Source organism: Macrosteles quadrilineatus, unplaced genomic scaffold (genome assembly GCF_028750875.1).
Source record: "Macrosteles quadrilineatus isolate MER2022 unplaced genomic scaffold, UCM_ALF_1.0 Scaffold_4__1_contigs__length_99947679, whole genome shotgun sequence".
NCBI classification, from domain to species: Eukaryota; Metazoa; Arthropoda; class Insecta; order Hemiptera; family Cicadellidae; genus Macrosteles; species Macrosteles quadrilineatus.
This window is the reverse complement of record NW_026542597.1, coordinates 49,571,390-49,596,133: the sequence shown is the minus strand read 5'-3', so window position 1 is coordinate 49,596,133 and position 24,744 is coordinate 49,571,390. Positions and strand designations below refer to the sequence as shown.

General features: G+C 36.1%; 1 protein-coding gene across 1 annotated transcript in view; it reads left to right on the top strand.

Moving 5' to 3' along the window:
* The window catches only part of LOC128992670 (mucin-3A-like), an 84,182-nt gene extending 60,799 nt beyond the window's left edge, over nt 1–23,383 (top strand). Inside the window, exons 3-6 of the mRNA XM_054416368.1 lie at nt 3,465–3,496; nt 11,723–11,927; nt 15,887–16,005; nt 18,038–23,383. Of these exons, the coding sequence (XP_054272343.1) occupies nt 3,465–3,496; nt 11,723–11,927; nt 15,887–16,005; nt 18,038–22,714 (5,033 nt within the window). The 3' untranslated portion in view covers nt 22,715–23,383. The remainder of the gene's footprint in view (nt 1–3,464; nt 3,497–11,722; nt 11,928–15,886; nt 16,006–18,037) is intronic.
* The last annotated feature ends 1,361 nt before the right edge of the window (nt 23,384–24,744 follow it).

Here is a 24,744-nt window from a genome sequence, read left to right as displayed (position 1 = left end):
AAATCATACATTGGCATGCGATTTTGCTAGTACAGAATGTTTTGACTGAGTTTTTATCCACGAGAACTCCCAGTCATGCGCCGTCGACCATGAGGAACTCCATACCACGTTCCATGAGATGTTCTCTGAAGGTGTCAATGCCAGAGCGATCGTTCTCAACATCAACACGGATTATTTTCACCATTTACGTTTTTCTAGCGTATCGGGCTCCAGCTTTCCCTCTTCATCTGCGTATCTCTGAAGCACAGTTTTCTTGTTTGTTGGTTTACTTTTCCAGCTGAATGAATATTTTCAAACACAAAAAAACACGAGAGTCCACGAGACTGACCTTGTGTTCTTCTTGTAGATTAAAATACATAGTACCGGGGAACCAATTCATAACTCGCTATAGTTTATTTCGATTGTCAAAGTAATAATATGAAGGAAACTCACATTTGATTTGCAACTAATTTTGGCTTTTATTATTTTAGTGTCTGTCGAATTTCAATTTATTTTGATGGCAATTTTAACCTGACAATCCACCATCGATCTCTATTAGAGATCAGTCCACCTACAGTGTTGTGTATGAACAGTGTTTTGACAGGTTGTTTAAAATAAAACAGCTGATTGAAATTTTTGGTTTGGCTTCTAATTTACTTAAAAATTATAATATTATGAAATGCGCTGTTACATTTTTGGTTTAAATTCAAATTTACATAATAAGTATAACATAATGAAATGTACTGTTAAACCAAAGTTTGCCAACAATTGTCTCAGTACTTCGAGGAAAGCTTTGTTGAATAATGAGGAGAGCCAAGTAAAATAATTAGCATTTGATTAGAACTATTTCCCCCCCCCCCCCACATCGAGTAATCATCAGTGTAGGCTAATCTTTGCTCAATAATAAGAACTGACGTTTTTTCCCTTTGTACTGTACATTGTAGTTTGATATTATACTGTGGATTGTATAAACACATGTTACAAGTCTTTTGTTTACTCAAATTGGTAAATTGTCGCTACGATAAAAACGGAATTTTCGTCCCAAAACGTAATTTTCCCTAGAATATTAATGAATTCATCCCTCTACCGTCAACAGTATATCTATAGTCCTGTTTAACCATTTAATATACATCCTAGAAATAAACATTTGTTCAGCCAATCTAGACACAAAAACGCAAGTTCACAGAACAGATCAGCCTTGGCACATTTCTTTCTCTTCGACTGCGGAGCATAAAAACTTGAACGACACCGCATAACTGTAATTGTCAGGAAATAGTGTCACAGTGTTTACAAGGTACAAGGATGCGACATACAGAGCAATATGGTCACACTACATTGTGTGAAGGTGTAGACCTCTCATTACACCTTGGAATAGACCTCCTTTCTGCGTACTTATGAAGAGTTACCTCCTGCGCCCTTCAGCCGCTGGAGATCTCGTGAGATATCTGTTCCCGTTGCTGAAGATAACCTTGTGAAGATATCTTGGTTTCTGGAGGACACCTTGTAAAATATTATGAAAAGAACTACACACTTCAATATTTCAACAAAGATTAAAATTACGTTGTGGGGTTTCAAGCTTGACATCTGAATTACTTAGTATTCTAGTAATATTGTCCACACATACGCACTGTGACAAAATGAGTTCTAGTTGTATGAGCCAAAATGGTAGGTATTTAAAAACTTTAATTTGTGAAATGGGTACTTTACACATAGTCCAAATTTTTAATATCTGCCATTTTCACTAGGGGTGACATGTCGATTTCAGGTTTGCACCATTGCTTATGTCTTGACAAACCCTTCAAAATGAGAGGTCACTCAATAGGGGTTGTTATTTGGAAAAAAGTCACCCCACCCTGTTAAAGGGGTTAAAAAACATTTTTTATGTAAAGAATTACGGATCCTTTGTTAACAATCAATGCCACAAACAGAATATTTCTATCTATTTCGGTTTAAAAGATAAAGATTTGTTTCAATACTTAATTTACACACTGTATATGGTTATTCGATGTGTAATAATGCCGTGACCCCGTAGTCTGGAACGCATCTTTAGCTAACATATCAAAACTGAAAATGACAGGTCAAGGAGAACTGTATCTGTTGACGATCTCCCTCTACAAAACACCATATTACAATAATAACATAATCCATGCGTTGTATGGCCAAAATAAACTCCCAACCAGTACCTGCTAGCTAACATAAAATGCACCTTTAGGAGATTTATTACTTAGTTTGTGTATATGCAACAATCAAATTCAATAGTCAGTCTATAGGCAGACCCCAAATTAATATTAGCTAATAACAATATAGTTAATAATATTAACCTTTGAGTACTGAAGTAGACATCCCGGTAGTGTGGGTCACCTGAGGCTATTTTGTTTTACAGAACATAATTAATTGAATAACGGGGTGTTATAGTTGATCTTACATAAGTGTGTAAAATAGCTCACAATAAGTCTTTTCAGTTTGGCTTAAAATAGTTGTCATACTTGAAATCAGTACGGTAACTCAAAACAGCGCACCCTGTTGATGTCTCCGCCATCGGCGTTCATTTGTATTCTTAAACTGACTACAACTTTAACAGGTAATGCATCTCTAGATAGCTAGATAGCTTAACACAACAATGTGTTTAGCTGTACTGTCATGCTTGTTCTAATGCGGCGTTGAATACGCACGCGCAGAGGCTCAATTGCAAGAAACAACCGCAGTGGCCAATAACCGAGGAGTTGTGTAAATCAGGGTCTCACGCAGCAGCATTGTCTCACCCGCGCCGCGCTTACATAAAGAGAAAGCATTGGGAATCCTCGCTCGTCTCACGCCGCGCGCCAAACAAATTGTTGTAAAAACTATTAATAATCTGCTATCAATAAATTGTACTATAACTAATTATTCAAAATTTCCAACTAAATACTAAATTGAAGCACTATAGTAGATTACTCTGACTTCTCGTATGTGTTCTTGTTTATCTACCCCTTTGGTATTTTATTCGTTTTAGTGTAGAGGAACGGTTCACTATACGTTTTGTTAGATAGCATCGCTAATATTAGTCCAAAGAATGAAATCCGGCCCAGCATCGATCTCGCTTGGAATCAAGTTAGAGAATTTCAGATGTGAATGCAAGTACAGTCAACCACTCGGCTACAAAACCTTATCCATGTAGATAATGAATTGCATTAAAACATAATACTAAATAAAGTACACATTAGGAGTCAAGCTTTGAAAAATTAACATAAAAAGTAAATTAATTACATATATAGTCAATGAATAGTAATTTATTCCATTTTAAACAGTACAATATTGTAGTTGATTTCGTCAAAAAATAAATCATCTTAATTTTGGCTTCATTGTAAACAATAGACAACATGGCATGCTATAATTTTATAATTTGTGGGTTGGAGCAATATTTCACCCTCAGTAAAGCTCACTGTTATGCTACTGATTTGACCAGCAATCTCTGCATGTGCTAACCACTCCCATCCTTGTTTCAGGTCTATGGACGTCGTCCCTGGCCGGAGTGAAGGTGAGTACTACAATTACCAATTAGCAATCAATTACCCAGTTAGCACATACCGATGATAGACAATCGCTATTGGATGTACCGTTTTAACGACACTAACTACTCTTGACCGTAACCTTTCAAAGGAAACCTTTAAATTGGTTAATTGCATATTTTACCCGTTACAACAATAAAAATTGCGAGGAAACTAAGCTATGGCAGTGTTATTTACTAACGTTCTGTGTAAGACTCATATTTATCTACTCTGTAAGAGTTGCACACTTCGATTCTCACAATTACCCCAAGCTATTGTATGCGGTTGAAGCCTACTTAACTAGCGTGTCATAACTCATACCCTACTTCTGCGATGTGGTTAGCATGAATTACTTAAACAATGAAACCTAAATATACTAGTTTAGGTGGAAACAGTATACTTAAACTGATAATGTTAGTTGAAATTGCACGTAGAGCCCCTAAAAAGTAAATTCCTTTAAGTTATAACGTAAATAAAACGTCTTCTAACAATATTCGATATATTTATAGTGATTCTGCAAGTGTAAAAATAGAGATTTCAATCTGTCACACCAGTCATTAAAGTCTCTTTGATGAGCAACATATTATCTTAGTGTACATGTATATGTTTCATGGTTCCAATTAGATGCACAATGAAGCTTGCTTTCTGAGCTACTGAGCTAGACATGTCTCTGAATATAATATAATAGATGTAAATTGGTGGTATAAACATTGGAAATAGGATGGGAAATGATACCAAAGGAGCCAATCACAAAAGAACTTTTTCAAAAGATATTTTAATAAAACATTAACACGAGTTATTTCTTGTCCACTTTTAGGGAGAGCCAAAATTCAATTCCAGAAAAAAAACTAAAAAAACACACATTAAACCTGTACCTCACAATTGAAAAACATTCCAGTTAATTGAACAATTTTCAATGTGGTTTATTGGTTCGAAAATGTTAAATAATTTAATAATAATTTTAATTACCCTTGAAAATTCTTCAAAATTGAAACTCCCTGATGGCTCAAACTATTTTTTTTATTTATAGGTAGACTAAGTTTAGAGGGATGCTGGAATTGAATATGCATGAACCTACCCAAACCTCCTAGCTCAATATTAAATATTTACACTGTAAATTTTACAGTGTAAATTTTATTTTCCTATACCTTTTTCTGAAAAGTTTAGTTATTTTTTTGTAAAACAGTTGTAATTTAGTTTTAAGTCTCAGATTTAACTCTTAAAACAATTAAGTCCTGTAATGTATATGATTTACCAACATTTAATCCAATTTGAGCCTGTTACTAAAGCTGTATAGTTGCAGTCAAAGCTGACCTATCGATGAGGCTGAGGCAGCGATCTCGAGGCCAACATATCGCTTATCGATGAGAACTGACCCATTTATCAGTCTCTCTCTCTCACTCACTCTTACACATTGCGTTATACAATCATTAGCATGCTGCCATTATAACGCATCTTTCCCTTACTGGGGAATACAATCTTGTTACCTGTTATTAGAAGCATAATTGAATTGTTTTAGTGGAATGGATTGTTGTTGAATACTCAACAAACATTCTAAGGGAACATAGTGAAACATTCTAGGATTTCTAGGTGAACATAGTGCTCGTCTTGTAATCACAAGGTTGCCGGTTCGAATTTGAGAAAAGTCAGTAGCTTTGTTTTGGTTCAAAACTAGACCCAGCTTTCGTTGACCATTAATGGGCCCGGAACCGCCAAGCTTCAATAATTTTCGCCTTAACACCTTAACATATAAAAAATATATAGAACGGTTCTTTGTTCGAAGTTCATTGTTGGTGATGGTGAGTTAATGTTGTTCAAAGGTTTATTGCGGACATTTTCCATCACGATTGTAAAAAACAATACACAACGTTTCGGGATCTGGAATCTGATCCCGTCCTCAGGTGAAAAAACTTAACTAACACATTACAACTAACAATACACAAATGCCCAACCTAAGTTGGAATACACTACAGAAGGTAGCAGTCAAAAATATGCACTGTATAGCAGTCAAGTCATGATACAATATGCAAATAATAACCAATCACAAAACACTATAATCTATAACACTATAATCACTATAATCATTAGTGTTCCATTGTGTGAGCTTTTTACGTTACACATTTTTAGATTATAGTGTTTTGTGATTGGTTATTATTTGCATGTTGTATCATGACTTGACTGCTATACAGTGCATATTTTTGACTGCTACCTTCTGTAGTGTATTCCAACTTAGGTTGGGCATTTGTGTATTGTTAGTTGTAATGTGTTAGTTAAGTTTTTTTCATCTGAGGACGGGGTCAGATTCGAGATCCCGAAACGTCGTGTATTGTTTTTTACAATCGTTATGGAAAATGTCTGCAATAAACCTTTGAACAACATATAGAACGGGGTTTAATGAATACATTTCCAATATAGGTGCTGTAATTAACGCAATCGTTACAGACTTTCAAGAATATATAATGCCCCTAACATGGATCACTTAATAATATTTTAATTTCCTCGAAATGTACGTAAATGAACGCGGGTCCATAATATTTAGTAAATTTCATGCCACGAAAATATTCTATTTAATTACATGGCAGTTAAAGTTAGTGGTTAAAAGTTTCATCAAGCCAATTTTGTAACTGCTACTTAGTAACTGTAATGTGTTCCTCCTGTTCTACTCGTTCTACTTCACTTTTAAAACAACTCTCCATCACTACGAGAGTTCTAAAGGCCCATTCGTATCATTAACTGTCTAATGCCTCTGCGGTGAACAGGGCTCCAAAGTGCTGACGATTATATAGAACAACTGAGGGAAAGGTTGAACAGCTGTTATCAAAGCGGAAGGCGAATAATACGAACAACTGACGGCCAGAGAAGATTTGTAAGAGGTTACTCAACAATGTTGTGCGCTCAGGAGAAAATGACCAGTTGAAGAAGGGTTCGTTCCAAATCCTTGGGATTTGAGATAGTCTTTAACAAGTCAGGTAATTTAATATTCAGAAGTTGTGGGAAAGGTGCAACGTAAAATGTATTAATGGCACGTGATTACTTAACGAAAATGGAATGCAATCTAGTATCGGGAACCAACTCTGAACTCCCATCTTCTGCCATGCTTTCATCTATTATTTTAGATAGTGAAATTAATTATTATAAAGATACTATACGGAATTTTAAACCAGCACAATATATTTTATATGTGCCTTAGTTCGGTTCGTGTACTCATAACTGTTTTACACTTTAAATTGGAACGACTTTTTTCATGGTGCTAAGTTCATGAGAATTTGTTATAAATGTAGGAAGAGTTATGAGTTAGAGAGAAAGGTATTACAATAGAAGCATTAATAAAATCATTTCCAATATGAGTTTTCAATGAATTAATAACGACTCTCGTAATTATTTTGCTCAAAGTTAGGACAGTTTATTATGTAGGGTTTGTATGTATACTGAACGCAAAGTATCTTGATGGATAGCTCACCACACGGTTGGAGTGAAGGAAACGAATAAGCTAGTAAAATGAAAAAGGAAAAAATCACACACGTTACGATAAGATTTCTTATTACCAGTTACTCTACTACTTTACGAATGAGAAATTATTTGGAGTGGAAAAACGATAGTCTGATGATCGGTGACTTGACAAACTATAGTGTGTTGTTCATCTGAAGACCAGTAAAGACGGAGAAAAATTGTATACCGATTCTTCAGACAGTGGTATATTACAGTTATACAATATAAGAGAAAAGGTACGAGGCAAACACACATTCTAAGAAATATTGAGAATGAGTGTATGAATCTGAAAAATTGCTTTAAGATGCAAGCTGTGATGAATAGTATGGCATGACAATAAATTGTAACAGTAAGTGTTAAACGTATTTATGTAAAGACCAAACACACATTCTAAGCATTAATATAATGAGTTTATGAACCTGAATGTCAAGATGCACGATGTGGTCAATTAAAATGGTGAACAATCAAAATTAACAGTGCGTATTCATACAATGTACGTATTTACGTATTGTGCGTATTTATGTACTAATCTACTGTGCGGATTTACGTATGGACATCGGTCCAAGGTCATGTGACAACGGTCACTCAAATGTCATCGAGAGGTCAGCTTGATTGACCAGTCACGTTTGTGAATGTTAATTTCAAGCGCAAAGATTTAGTCGAGGCCGTCGTCTCTTTGTCATCACTAAACTTCTCATGAGTTAGAATAGGATTAGTGCATTTGTATAAAACATACATAGATGAAAAATGTTCTGAAAAATTCTTTATCTGTGTGATAATAATAAGGTACATTCATATTGTGTTTAGTTAGACATTATTTTGTTTCTCCAAAATATGAAATATTGAGACCTTTCTTTTTTGATAAAACCATGGAACCCATTTAACTTCTTCAGAATTATTATGCAAACAAATTCAAATAGGAATTAGTACGCACTATTTTTATACAAAACGACCAGAAAAGCTATCCGTATAATGCAATAAAACATTTTTTCATGAGAAAACACACTTTATATGAAAATCAAAGGTATCCTTCTAGAAGAACGTTGAAGCGAGAGATAATATCTGCCAAGAAAATAAACCGGCATATAAAGTAGCGCAAAAATAAAAATTGGACTGTTCTTCCATAAATCTTGCAGAAACAGCGAATTTCCATGACAAAGGCCAATTATTAGATTAGTGTAGTACTGATATTAAAATAAGCATTATTGGCCAACAATTTATTCTATCAATCCTTGGCAAAACGTGCAGAAGTTGCTTATAATAATAAATTTGTTTATCAAATCAAGAAAAAAATTGTGTCATGTATTATTATTGTCAAACATTTTTGTATTCAATCATCTAGATTAAATCGATCGAGAAATTACTCGATACAGGTGCTCTATACAGGTTTACAAAACAAAATCAGCGATTAATTATTCCTCTCCAACAAAACATACCTTACAGTTCAAAGTTGACTATCGACATAGAAAAGGTCACACGTATGTTGAAGAACCGTGATTATCTTAATTCACGATAATCTATTGCAAGCTGCCTAAATGTCAGCACTGTATTGGAGTGTGTTAAAGTATATGATTGATACGTAGTCATAATACCTTTCCCATCACGTTATCTCTAGTTTTATTCTTTCATTATAAATCAAATATTGTAAGTTTCGGTAAATTCTGTAAATTTCCTATCAAATGGACACGAAGTTTTAATATATTGAGAGTGGAAAATAGCTGAAATATTACGATTTTTAGTTGTAAAATGTGTTAGTCATGTTGCAAATCATTTTACAAATAAAATCATTATATTTCGGCTATTTTTCACTCGAACCTTTTAAACTTTACGTCGTTTGATAGGGAATTTAAATTTATAAATAAAGACGTTCCTGACTATTGTCACTAAGTCATCATTTAGTAATTTGATTTCTAAAATATAAAACGAACGCCACTTTGAAATTTTAAACAGGACCAAGTTAATTTTTTTTGGCTAACATACAGTATGCCTATAATACTAATATAACCTATAAGCCTAAAACTATAACATCAGTACAGTTCACCCTTGTACTGTAACGGCTCCCCGTTGTTTTGCTAGATACGCGCAGAGGCCCATGTGGATGGGCAAATGCAAAATAAAAGAGGCAGCCAAAACTTTAATAATAATAACTGAAATACCGAGAGACGAATTGTAAACAAAACATGATCTTAGCGGCCACGGACGGAATTACCAACAAATGTCAGCTCAGAAAAAATAATGATCTAAACCAAAATTTAAACGAGTGCAGCAAGCAATCCGTATAGACGTATACAAGCAACATATTCCAAGTAGATCCAGAAGTAGCGTTGGATAGACACGTAATGATTGGTTTCAAAACATCCGCCGGTCTATAGAGGCATTGTCTTAGCCGAGATGTTTTGATCCTTCCGGATTCTCAGGCCCAGCCCCGCCGGAGCCTGACGGCCCTTGCACAACGCCCTACTGACCTAATCTTTTCTTAATTCGTTCATCTTCGTCTTCATTTTTCGTGGGAACTGATTGGCCTTAGGACCGCTCTTAATTTTATATTTATTTTATGTCTATCAACCCCATTGGTATCTTTAAAGGTTGCTTGTAAAGGAACCCTTGTAGGAACCCTTGTCCCTGGTCTTACTACTAAACGTCAAGAAAGTATCGGGAATCTGAGCTTGTCTTGAGGAGTGGTTCCGCTTTGGCTAAAACGTTGTTTAACAAATTGAAATATCACGTCTTGGCAAAAATTTAAATTCGGTACCATCGGTTTGAATACTAAATAAAAGCACAATAGTCAATCTAATTCTGGATTGATTTCTCGAACACGTTTGTGATTTGTACATCATTGGCATCTCATACGTTTTTGTGTCAATATCTGCTGAATCGTTTGTATTGAACTTGAAAACTCGTTTCGGTCACGCCTCGGCACCAACTTAGGGATTAACATCATATCTAAAAATTCTACTGTACAGTAGTTATATTTTGCAAAATTCCATAAATTTGATTATCTTAAATACTAAAAAACTTACAAAATTTATGACAGCTAGCCTGGCCATATTACTGCACCGAATTACACGCGGTTGGCACCAAATGAAATATATTTTCCATTAGATGTGCAGAATTCCTTTATAAATTAAAATAGGCTCAAAAATAAACACGACAAATTATTTAAAATTAAAAAAATTAACATGGGTCTTGTGGGTTGCTCAATAAATAATAATAAATAAATTCCAATAAATTTCAAATCACATGTTTTATTTACAGCATGGGGTGAAAATAGAGACGTTTGCACAATACATACTTTTGGTCGAGTTTAAGACCACGGGGTGAGCTCTCGTTTATACTAAACCAGGTAATTAATTAATTGTAAAATATTCTGACTTCAGTCTTGGTTTTTAGTAAATTTTTATATAGTTTTTTTTTTCAATTCCTTCCCATCATTGAATAGCGTAAACAAACGTACAACGGCTATGCCCGAGAATTCAGCTGAATGAAGCAAACTGTTAAGTTGGGCTAATCTTTGTGACTTGATATAAACAAAATGTTAAATGAAATAATGAACTGGAGAGTTATTGTTCATGCAAAAAGAACTGCTGAAACCCAAAATATATAAATATTTGAACGAATAGAGTTTTTGGCCTTTAGGGACATCAAAATGAAAAAGGATATCGGTCCCGAGTCTAGGTTACGGCCCTTCTAAGTCTTACCGTACCACCTACGGTAATAGCTACTTCAATATAGGGAAATTTACTAAAAGAAAAAACTGGTGAGATTTTCGTGTTTAACTAAGAACCACTTTACACCAACAAAGATTTAATGTTTAAAAAATCCAAATAAAAAAATATTAGATCATTTTCTGCCGAAATATTGAAGTCAAGATGAAACACTGAGCATATCATCAGCTCAACACGGACGCACCATATTTGGGTCACGGGAAGAAATGTGTGAAACTATAATGCGTTCATGTCTGGTCATCTGGAAAACAACCTTCATAACAAACGATTTCCCTCCACGTGGTATGAAAACTGTAGGAGAGAAGCAAATCTCCACAGTGTAGCCTAATTTAGTACAAGAAAGTCTAATGTACATCTATCTTTAAATTACACGTCATACAAATTAATTATATTATAGTTTTGTTTAAGCAAACTTCGTCGTCATGGGAAATTAAACCCGCAATCTAAGTAATCAACCTTTGATTTTTTTATTATTGACTTCATTTGCAAAGGATCAAGATGAATGGACCAAGAACGACGAGCCCTAAGCGCAATTAATGTGACTAGTTTGTTTCTACAAGACTAATTGATGTGTAGATTAAAAGGTATAATAATTGTTTATTCACAGGTGTTGGTGGTGGTTGAGGTACTTCCATTCAAAGCTCAAACAGACAAGTTATGTAAAAGAATATATTACAAGTTCTATTTCAAGTGAGATCGAATCTGTAACCCAGATCGAGTTTGTCGATGGACTAATAACCCCATTTAACGAAACATTAAGGTACATTCGTCAAAGTTCAGTGGGGCCTTTTCCTTACAAAATGTGAAAATACCAATCGCGCAAATAAACCCAAACAGTGAATTAAGAATTTAAATTAAGTATGGTCATAGATTAAGTATAGCCTACTTTTGGAGATAAACGCTGAATAATTAGGAGAACTTCGGCCTAAAACAGTTTTTTTATGGTGACAAACCAGTGAATGATATGAAGTCTATCTCATTGATTGTTTCATGATTTTACAGAAGCTTCGTCTGTCGTTGCCGACGAGCGAAACGATAGCTGCAGTGGCCAGGGAGATGGGTGCCGCGACATTCCAGGAGTCTCTGGAGGAACAAGACCAGGAGCAGGACCAGGAACCGGCGGCTTCTGAGGGTCGGAGGGTGCAGAGGAAGCTGATCACTGGAGGCGAGGACATCGAGGACAACACGGAATACCAGGAGTATCAGGGTGAGTGAATAAAACTGTATTCGTTACCTGCCTAATTGGGTAGTGCCAAGAGGGTGAGAGAGAGATAATCTTGTGCTTCATAAATAAAAATTGAACGTGTTTTAAGCCTAGTTGGTATTTTCGTCAGGCTTCGGTACCAGAGGACCGAGTTCGATTCCCGACATATCTACTAAAATTTTAGAGGTCCCTTCAACGTATTTAAGTTCCTTACATAAAAATGCTACTGACGTAGTCTGCAGTAGACATTTGCGTCCGGCACGTATTCTGAATCTTTCTTGAATCGATAGTATAGTTGTTGAAAAATATTTATTAAAAAATTAGACCAAAAATATCCCGATCACAGCAAACCTGCAAACTATGCGAATTTCTATTTGCCTGGCAAGATTTCTACTGAAATTATTTTTATTTGTCAGATTTATTTTCTATTTAATTTACATATAATTTTACGAGAACTACTTTTCAAGGTTAGCTGAAGATAGCTCTAGAGGCAAGTTTATGTCCAGTAGGAGTACAGCGTTTTCCGTGTTTACTATTTACTTCTTGTTTTTTTTTTTTTTACCAAATATAACGATCAATTTGCAAACTGCTTTTATAACAAAGCTGTAAATAGTAACCATAGAATAAATTACACATTGTAGAATGTAACCTAAAACTTAAACTCCAGTTTGCAATTTATTCATTGGAATGATAATTTATTGTTTTCGTTCGTACCATACCAATAAACGAACAGTAAAACACTTAAATTTGAAGTATGCAAATTTTATATTAAAACCTATCGAAGACAGGCAAGAAGTGTAGGATGTCCGGAAGACCGGGAATATCAAGAGAGTATTGGCTCTAATTTTGGGAAAGGCACCATTGTTGTACAAAGGGTGTGAAAGTGACGACTGAAGTCTTCCAGGAAAAACTGGGAGTTATACGAGTAAATGACATAAGTGCTGGATAGCTATATCTGGTTCCTGCATGATAACAGTCTGGTGAAATACTGTCTTAAGACAGTTTTTATTTGAGGTTCACAAAAATTAGGTGGTTTGAGGGGAAGTCCCCCCTCTACTTTCTTTTGGTACAGCTGATTAAGGTTTTGGCAAACCTCAACTGTTTAGCTATTATTTTTAAGGTAGATTCAAGTGGAGGGGATAGATTTTTCTTCTAAAACCACCTAAATTTTGTGAACGGAGTACCTATAGAAATGCAATGAACACGTTCTACCATAGACAAAAAGAATTTACGGACACACGACTACTAAAAAGGCCTACGGACAGGTTTAAATTTTTCTTTTGTCTAGAGCTGCATACGAAAACACTTTTTGAAATATAACCATAGGTTAAACATACTATGTTTTATCTATGATATAGCCTTCAAAACATCGAAAATTTTAAAACCAAACAAAATGCTTTGATGACAAAGTGGCGAAACCATTTTTTAGTTTAGGCCACGTTTAGTCTCAGAGGTCAGCCTTGTCGAGGAACGTGCACAATGTTCAACGGAGTACTAATCATAAATGGCTTATTGCGATGTGATTAATGTTGATGCTTACTTGTATTTTAAGATTAAGTATTTGAGCGGAGCGAGCTCTTTGAGATCGGACCCATCGATGTATATAACCTAACATTATAGCCTAATGTGCCGAGTTTGGTTTTCCTACTGCAATGCGTTAAAAAGTTAACCGGCGTGGTCCAGACTTTTACCTGGACAGTAAGACTCTACTGAGTACTGAGAAAATGTAAATAAATCTCCTCGATTTAGACAATGTTTATTAAAAGATCTATTCGTCAATTTTGAAGAATACTGTTGTTAAAAATATACAGTAATGGAAATTTAAGATAGGAAATGTTGTCAAGGGATACCATCGACACCAGGGGCGGAGCCACCTTTGAGGCTTCGGACAACAATTCATATTATCTTTGGCCTATTAAGTATAAATTTAGATGATGTAAATCAGTGCCATAAATTGATTTTATTGTTAGCCAAAGTTATGATAACCATGAAACCAAGTTTACGATTGCACAGCCATGTTCAGGATTACCAGTTAGAGAATTCTACCCAGCCACTGCCAGCACAGAGTTGCCAACAGTGTATTATTACAGAGTACCTACACATTTAGCAACGCAACCACCATGACACTCAGGCAGAGTTATACTGTCACAAAGTATTGCAGGTGCTATTACTCCATTACTAAACTAAGCACATGCTTTCCCACTTTATTATTTTATTTTCTATCGGACTAAGCAATTTAACTAATCGATTGGTTGTATAAGTTTTTGTACTGAGATGGAAAGTTTAATTTCTGAATTTTGTCTCCAATTGAGTGACTTTGTAGCTAGGAGTACAATGCAGTTGCAGATGTCTGCTTGCAATAGGTATTGAGCGGAGTTAGCATATTAATCCAATACTTTTCTAAAGTCAAAGCTACATCTGTTCCTTATAACTAGAGCTCACCCCGTGGTCGAAAACTCGACCAAAAGTATGTAATGTGCAAACCTCTTTATTTTCACCCCACGCTGTAAATAAAACATGTGATTGGAATTTCATCCATTTGTTTTGATTTTCTGTTATACTTTGTTAAAATTTCGTCACCAACATAGCTCATCCATAAGGCTCATGTTATTTTTTTTTATTTTAAATTAATTTTTCTGCTTATTTTTGAGCCTATTTAAATTTTTAAAGGATTCTGCACATCTACAGGCAAATATCTTTCTAACAGTATGCGTAGATTTTCCTGCAATGCACAAGAGCTGAAAAAAAGGTTTTAAAGAAACATGCTTACCTATTAATATATAGATATTCATTCCAAAAATTAACAGTAAATTAACAGTTGTGCTATTTGTTTAGTATTGAAACTTATGAAGCCCATGGGGCAGGGCTCTAAAGATCTGGAAAAGACATAAACCATCCCATCCCAAGTATACTGTATATAAAGAAACTCACCAAAATTCATAATCGGATTCATAATTTAATCATAAAGGAAAAACAGGCAGACATCGCCAATATATATGTAAACGAGAAAAACATTAACTGCTCAAATGCAGTCTCTAGCACTTGAACATTTGGAAATTAAAGGCGATTGGAACAATAGTGAAACCAAATCCAAATAAAACGTTACAAAATTGGAACCTATAATGATTTGTTTATACATTACTAGCGCACATTGCTGCGCTTAACAACTATTATTTCAAATGGTAATCTGTTGTTTACAAAATATAATAAAAAATATACCGATAAAAAAAATTGAATATTTTATTTTACTGAAATGCCAGGGGATAAACAATGATTTTTTGTTTTTTCATTAGGTGTATAAATATATAAGTTTTGGGCCTACCAACACCTAAGCACGTAACATACAGCTGTCCGTGTGAAAAGCATGCATTTACTAAATTTAAACCGGCGATAGTCAGGGATTACCCTTGTGCCTTTTTTTATCAATCGTGATTGCGAAAACAAGACACAAAGTAAATTGTAGTCACTTGAATTCAAATGGTAATTCGGATTAAATCGGATTAAAGTTTTTTTTAAATATGTGTCCCCAAGGTTTGAAAAATGTGTTTCGGAAAATCTATGAAAAGAAAAGGTGATTACATTCTAACACTCACCATTGCTTTCATACTTATGTTCATATTTTAGGGATAGCCAAAAAAATACTTTAGTATTATATATCAATGTAAAAAGGAAATTCTAAGGAATCAAATCAAATCAAATCAAAATATCGGTATATATATATATATATATACATACTTCCTCTTTTATAGATTTAGATAGATAGGTTTCAACCTCTAGGATTCAAAGCTGAGCCATCTTTTAATACAACCCCTTCCTCCCTAACGGATTAGTCTAGTTTTTAAACAGAACAGAATCAAATAGATACTGAGTTTGCTTCTCTATATGGTTCTACGAAATATAATTTTGACTACCGTACTTAGTTACTGGACGACGCTTATTTAAAGTGTGTTTGTGTTCTTCAGGGGTGATGGGAAGACCAGGAGTGGACTTTCCAGTCTTACCAAGCATCCCGACTACTGCATTCAGCTGCAGAGCCGTCAAGAAGCCAGGCTACTACGCTGATTTGGACACTGACTGCCAGGTATTTGAACACATGAACACATCGATGATGAAAAATCAACATCACAAAAGCCAGCAAACACCAAACCCCCCCCCCCCCCCCCCAGTAGCTCACATCACTAGTAGGTGTGGGTAGGTGTGGCAATTGAGGGCGCAAGCTGGTCTAGTGGTAGAGAGCGGGACTTCGGTCCCTGGTTCAAATCCAATCAAATCACCTATGGATTTTATCTAAGTGATAATGCCGCAACCCTAGGTCTATCCTAAAGTAATGTAAAAAACAATCCCAAAAACAAAAAGTAGGTGGGGCAGTAGCATGCCCCCGCATCATTCAGTTTGTTTGGTTAGAGTATTTACTTCAAACACAAAAATACTAGCTTGTCTTTTAATCATGCAGCAATAACAATAAAGCTACGGTATCGCAATACTGAATTCAGACATTGCATTTATTATGGTTTGTTATTTGGTTTTGTTTCAACATTGAGTTTTCATCAGTTTTATAAAATTGACTCACGTTTTTAAAATCATGGAGTGATGAAAACAGTGCCTGTACAACTGCAACTTCTTGATATTTGTGTATCCTAGCCCTTGGTTCCAACTAAAGGAACAGTATTGCGATTGTATCCACCTTAACATTTTTCAGACAAAAGGAGAATGCTGTTTAGGTAAATCGACAAACCGAATCACCAGGTTGTCTTGCCATTGACAGCAATCCCCCTGTTGACTGGTCAGATCGTCGACAACATGATTGGACCTTTGACAGATTCACCTCGCGTCACTCAATGTACCTTGTTGTTGAGGGAGAGAATGCAATGTGAACTGTGCAAATCCGTATTTCATGGTATAGTGACCACATTGTACCACCACCACTCTTTCAAACACTTCAATGATGGCGAAAGTATAAACATTCTATAAGCGGTGCTGTTAAATCCTCAGAAGGATATTTATTGAAGTGTGAACCAGCGGACAAGCTTAATAATAATATAACACGTCCTCTATAGGTATTTGTTATTATTCATACCTGCAAACTTTAAATTTCATTGTTAATACATTTACTTCAAATATACACGTTTTTGTTGATTGTAAGCCTTTACAGCTTTTCCCCTTACCAAGAACTTGTTTATCCATCAGAATTGTTCTCTGGTTATCTTATTAATCTACAACCACTTTCTGTCAGCTTACAAACTGGTACAGCGTACTGTCTTTTTGGTTGTGTGCGCTTAAATAACTACGGTACCGGTACTACGGTAGGTGGCGTCCCCATCTTAAATGATAATAATAATAATAATAACACCAAAGTTACTTTATATAAAAAAATACCTTTATTTAAAAAAATAGTATTTTCACTCCCTACCACCCTGCTAGAAGAGATATAACACTCTTATTTGTAAATACAATGATGGCATAGGACATCCTGGGCAACCAAAAATGAGAATGGCCTTATGTTATAAACACCTGACTTTAGTATATCTACCTGTAAGCATTGACTGTTGAAAACTGAAGTAGAAACTCTATCTATATGGACCAGAAGCTGTCACCAAATTTTATAAAAAAAAGGAAAAGTTTTGTGAGCCAGTCACAGAATGGGCTATAGCGTCAAAAATTTTTGTTTCTTACCTTATTTTCTATTGCTTATGGGTCATAACAGTTACTATAGATCACATTGAGTCGTTTCGTGAGTTTGAGTTGGAACAAAAGATTGTATATTCGACAGAAATTAGTAATTCAGATCAGCACAATCTGTCAGTGGCTCACATCAACTGCGACGATTTTGATTAAAAACTGGCGACAACTTGAATATGGGGATTGGAGATAGCATGTCTGGTTGTATAAATAATAAAAGCTATAAGTTAGTTTTTATCCCTTTTTGGTCGATAAAGATAGGATGTCTTCTTTAGTTTACAAAAGTCAATGGTTGAAACATAAACCACTTCTATCAGCTGCTTTAATTTTCCTTTGCACACATTTACATTTTCATGCACAACGCTAGCCCAATATAAAAGTTTCCTTGGTTATTTGATTGTTTTGGAATTAACATATTGTGCATATGATTGCAGGTGTTCCACATTTGTGATGGGGGGCGGAAGATCTCGTTTTTGTGTCCAAACGGGACAATCTTTCGACAGTCTCATTTAATCTGTGACTGGTGGTTCCGAGTGGACTGCGGCAAGTCGGTGGAATTATACGAGGAGAGCGCAGAGCAGTTGGCTGCGGATCAAAGAGTCTACAAGCAGAGGGCGGAGGCGCTGGGACGGGCGGTCAACAAGGGGGATCAGCAGGGAGAGACGTTGGCCACTCAGAGAGAGATTGAGAGTTCATCACCGAAGCCAGACACTCATATTGATGCACCATTCTTTGAAACTGCTAAGCTCAACTACAAAAATAGACAGAGTGCAAGAAAGCAACAGGCCTCACAGCAAATAAAGCAACTTGTGACTCCAGTTCCTGAAGTAGAGAATATCCATTTTGAAGCCAAAAATGTAAATCAGCTGCAGTACAAGAACTCACAGGACACGAGGCCCAACAAGCCAGTTGACGAAGAAAACGAGCAACAGATACTGTCTGAAACAGCCTCTTTCGCCAGCAGCAGAGGTAGCAAATTTGGAAGGCAGTTTTATCAGGAAAACTATTTCACACCAAGTTCCCAGTTACAAAGTGGCTCCACTGAGCAGCGAAATCAACCAAATTATCAGACAAATGACAACGATCTTCAATTAAGCTCAAAGGCTCCACAACCTCAAACAAGTATTAACCTTTTATCCAGTAGTACTGTTTCAGAGAACTCTTTTAGCTTCCCAACAAGCACAGTTTCTTCTTTGTCTTCTGAAGGTTCATTTCAATCCAATCCTGGCTCTTCTACTAAATCAAACTCAGAACCTTCACCACCAAGAAATTTCAGACCAATTGGTCGTCTTTTGCCCACATCGTCTCAAAATAGTAATTTAAGGCAAAGTTCAGGTAGAAATAACTTTTTCAGATCCAATAAGCAAACTTCAACTACAAAAAATGTGGCTACTTCAAAACAAACACCCTCCGGCGTTCCTATTAACACCCCTAGTACACCAAGCCAATCTGAGTTTAGTTCACCTCAAAGTATGGACGTGAATTCTGTGTCGCCCTCATTTGTGCCACAGAAGAATTTCATTAGACCGAGTCCTGACCTTATACCTCCAGAGCAAAGTCCAACAACAAGGCAGAATGGAAGGCTTCAGGCTCAAGCAAACATTTATCAGAATAGTAAGACTTATGTTCAATTTAATAGAAATAGAACTGCTACAACATCAAAAAGCCTAGTGGTTGAATCCTCAGTAAATAGGTTTTCGTCACCTACGACGTTGCCCTCAATACAAGAAACAACAGCCAGCCCTAGACAAAGGCAAAAACAACGTCGATTTACAAGTACCACTCAAAAGCCTGTATTTACTGCAAAATTTAAACCGAGTAAGTCATTTTCATACGTAGAGCTAGAACGATCAAAAACTTCTCAGGAATCTGCAACCCAGCCAACTGAGTCTTCTTCAACTCTAGCGAGCTTTAGCCCGATAATAGATAGTCGCAACAAAGTTGAAAATGTGCATTTTGGATTGGATGAAAACATACATGAACAATTTTCCACAAGCAGCTACTCTACTTCAAATACGCCTACTTCTGTTGCCAATACAAAAGAAAGCATTTCTACTTTCTCTACGTTGTCATCGACTTCACCATATTCACCAACGATACCAGATCGTCCAGATCAATTTCCCTCCCAAAAACTAGTTACTAGATTGGAACCAAAACAAACAACATCATCTGTTCCAAACAGCAACAATGATTCCCGCCTAGATAAACTGGCAAGTTTTAGTAACATTGATCCAGCTGAGATCAATTTACTACCTTCTAACACAAATAAAGGGACAAGAAGCAAATTGATGATTCCTGATTCTTCTGGACCTAATGCACTTCATACACTGGCTCTGTATTATGCTACATCAGAGGCAGACTCAGGTACAACACCAGCATATAACGCTGAAGACACTTTTCCTCCACAATCCACAGAAGATTTTTATAATTTCTCATCTACTGGCTCTGAGGAATCAGACAGTAAAGTAAGAGATATATTAAAAACACACCCTAAACAAGTTTCAAAAATATCAGATGAAATTTTGCTGAGATCCCATTCTGGTAGCCCAGATAATGAGACTGAAATTGATAATGTTAAATCCACTGTTGATACTGATGATGCTGTCAAAGATATCTCGACAGTGTTGACAAAAGCTACAAAAGATTCGTACGCCTCTCTTTTTAATGACACGGAAAAGAAACATTCACATGGTGACGACATGCCTTGTACTGGGGATGATATATATGACCTAGATGCTGGTAAAGAAGCATTGACAGAGAAAAATGAAGGTCTCAAAGAGGATGTTCAAAATGATTTGGACATTCAACAAAGTCGTGGTATTGTTCAGCCATTGTCGTCAACTAAAAAGCCTTTTATCCCGCTTTCTTCAAATGTAGATGATCTTCCTGATGAGTTAAAATTAAGAGATTCCACTGACCTTAGAGAGTTGGCGCAGGTTTTTAGTAGAGCTTTGTCAGCATATCTAGAAGATCCTGATTCTTTTAGAAGGATTTTATCAGAGGTTCGTCCTACAGAACCTACGAGTGCAAGTGGTTCTGATCTAACACAAAATTTAGAAGAAAATGAAGACGAAGTCCTAGACTTTTCTGATGCATCAAATCGTGGTCCCAGGATAATTACAAATAACCAACTACCTGTTCTAAATCAGCAATCTCAAATAAACTCTTTAGATATAAAAGAAATCAATAGCCTTGCTCGTGAAAACTACACAACGGGACAATCAACCGATGCTAGTGTAAAAGCAGGAGCAGAAGAAAATTCTGAAGGCCAAGCTTTCTCAACTGCTAATCCTACCTCTTTAGCTGTTGATATAAACTACCTTTTGAGTAACAATAATAATGTTACTTTTGATTCTGTTACAGAAGATTCATATTTACCAACAGTGGAGATTGAAGAGGACAAAAGTAGGTGGGGTAGATATGGGGGATTCCATAATAACTCTGTAGTTTCAGAATACCAACCATATGGATCTGATGTATCCAATACTGTAACGGGAAGACCTATAACCGAAACAACTTTTGTGACAGAAGGCTCGTCGTTTGACACTACATTGGATGAAGCGCAAAGTGAGTATTTTACCAACAAAAATGTTTCGACTGCTGCTTCAAACCAAATTGATATAGAGTCTATTCCTGAACAGTTGGGTATTGTTCCTGCTCAAGATATCAATGCACTAGTTGAGGACCATAATGACTGCAATGACCCTTCACATAATCATGGTGACCATTTAAGTTCAGATTCAATAGAACACAAGCCGTTTCTTATACAAACAGAAGAAGAAATATATGGAAGAGGAACGGATCAAGAAAAGGTACTCATTGCGTCTGGAAGTCAGTCATTTGTATCAAGGGATAACTACGTAAGAATCTTAGGGGCAAAGCACGAATTTGATACAAAGAATAGTGTTGCCTCGAAAGTTCAAAACGTAAATGAAAATAGTATCAGACCGGTAGAACCAACAACTACAACTCAGAAGACTACAACTATGAAAAGTAGAGGGTCCGTTCGATTTGGTCCACCATCAACTGCTGATCGATCTGACATATCAAGCTTTAGGAGGAGACCAAACAAGGAAATAACATTTCAAAATGTAAACTTAGGAAATGGTGTAACACTTGAAAGAACCAAAACTATTCGTTACTCCACACCTGAAATACAAAATGTTCAACGTTCAACTACATACTCCCCAGATATCAATATTAACCCAGTGTCAATAAACGAGGGATTAAGTCTTGTATCTAATGACGTGGTTTCAACAACTGAACATCCACTGCAAGCATCTGGAAGTACGAGATCAATAATACGAGCTACAACTTATCATCCCAGTTCTTCTCTCAAACCAGATTTACCAGATGTTATTCCTCCCCGAGGATCACTTCGTAATTCCTGGCAGTGGAATGCAAGACCCTCTAGTAACGCAGATATTACTACCCCGGAGAGTTTGATAAATACTATTCTTAACAATGAAAACTTTGCATCTTCTCCCCAAGACTTCTCCACCTTTGCATCTACCCTTTTACCACCAAACGTAACTCTTGAAACGGCCAAAGAAGAAATGCTCGAGAAAAAAGCAGAAGAAATCTTTGGCAAATTGAATGAAACCAGTGCTAATATGCTAATGAATGTAATGAACCAAGCTGAATCTAATACCACAGTAAGAAGGCTTGTTCTTCTGTTAGTGGCTGATCGCAACGGAAAAGAAAATAAATCTTTTGAAGACTCAAGGAACCAGCTGATACAAGCATTGCTGAAGACAACTGCACCTGAACCTACAACAGCAGGGATTACAGAAAGTACTCAATACGAGGATAAGAAGAGCACAACAAAAAAATCTGGAAGAACACGAACCAGGTCTAGAGGTTCTTCAACAACTACAACACAAAGTAGTACCACTTCTCGGTCAAGAAATCCAAAATCCTACAGAGGAACGGACCCTGATGTTAAAACAATCACAAGTAATGATGCTTCAAACAAACCTGAGCCTCAGTTTTTAAGATCTCCAAATCTGTTTCCACAAAATCCATCAGCATCTAGCTTTGGTTCGGATCCTGACGCTCGCGCCGTTGAACTGCTCAAATCCTTGTATCACCTCGCTGCCAGATGGGGGTAAGAACATTGTATCTCCTCATTGGTACAATATTTGCTCACCTCGGGCCTGAGGCGTCGATGGGAGATGAGTCGGAACGATCCAAGTAAGCCAATCTCTCCAAGGTCAGGCTAGTCAACAACAATCATCAAGTCTTGGATATTCCCTGATTACTGGAACTTCAACGATGAAGTTTTACTGATCATGTAATATCCTAATTGTAAATAATGAAACTGTGAATATTTATGTTAGTATTTGTTACCAAGCTCCCGCTCGCAATGGTCATAAAGTTCCCTTATTATTATTTTATTGTTTGTGTACCTATCCTACTTATACATGAAGTGATTTGTATATTTGTCTGAGCTAGAAATGCTCCTTTACTCAGTATTTGAACAACGAGATGGTTTGACAAAGTCTCTTGTTAGCGAGTAACACCACTTGCGCACATTTGTACTTTGTTCACAATGATTTCTTATGACAAAAGCATTGAAAGTAAACCTAGATAATATAGGTAAGCCAATTATTGAGTTGTTACAAACCGTAACCCACTTAGTGCTTATGTTTGGTTAATTTATGATGTCCCGGTAAAGAAAGCTGTTATTTTAAATGCCATTGTCTATTTAATAATTTTTAAGTTGTATGAATGTCGAACGAGTGAAATGAAGTGTTATGTAATATAAATATGTAATTATTATAAATACAAGTAAAACCTCTTGTTTTTATTATTTTTCCTGTTATCAAATTATAAATCAATATGCTGCACAGTATGTATCTTATCCGGACTCCTCGGGACCGAGGCCAGTCCGAATAATGGTTTTTCCGGTTAAACCGACGTCCCCGAAAACTCTTTAAAAGGGACCGTTTAAATGCATTCTGTATACAGTATTTGACTTAAATTTAGGAGAGCATTGTATTTAGACACGTGATCATTGGTCTCAAATCCTTCCCACGAGAACAGTAATTTCAGTACCGCCCACTTCCGGCCGATCTAGTCCGGTTAAACCAATGTGGTGATAAAAAATTTCCGGTTAAAGAGATGTCATTTCAGCCGAGTGTAGTCCGGTTAAGCTGATTTTCGGCACTAGGGCCGCAAAAACGTGCTTGGTCCCTAAATGACAATGACAGCTGGCATGGACAGCAATAGCTTTCAACCTCCAATTAAAGTACGTAAAATGGGTCAATTTAAGTCAAATACATTGTAGAGTGGTAAAAATTCTCTCTACCAATATGCAAATAAGAATATTGTCTATTGTCTACAGTTGAAGAAGCTGTTGACAAATATTCCATATATCTACTTCCTTTTAAACATGGATGCCCGCAGGATTTGGAACAGCGAGGTGCAATACATAACGAATAACGAATCTCTGGGAGGTTCGGGATATATGTTTGCAAATATGGTGTTTTAAAGTTAATATTCACATGCTTTGGTAACTAATAAAGCTACCAAATAAAAATAGTATACTGTAGACGAAGGAGGGTAGCTAATACATAATATTATTAAATTTAAATATTAAATCCATTTCCTATAATTTGATTTTAGGCAAGTGCACCCCCCCCCCCCTTAAGGGGGCATGTTTTGAAATAAGTAACTTAAAAGTCATCCAATTTTAGTTTTCTATTTTTAATTTTAAAATACCACAACTACTTTAATCTTGCTTTCACCTTGGACCTCCTACAGAATTTGGTAGTTTGTTTGGTGATTTTGTTTAGTGTTACCTGGACTGGACTATAAATTGGTAAGTATTATATTTTTTCCCAAAAATGGTATCGCCTTAACGATGTGAGGTCTGTCATCCACCCCCCATACATGGAAATTCTGTTCATTAATATACCCAGATATATTGAAATTAGCATATCATAGAACCAGATTTTCTTTTTAAAATCTGCATTAAATTTGTGCTGTCTTAACTCCTATTGTGAATGAATTCTTTGCTTTCCATGATCTCTGGGTTTCAGTTCTTTGGTTTACGGCAGGGAAGTAAAGCACAGAGGATCAAACACTCAATGGTACTTTTAAGCGGTGTCTAGCACTAGTGCTGGTGTCCAGGGCAAAG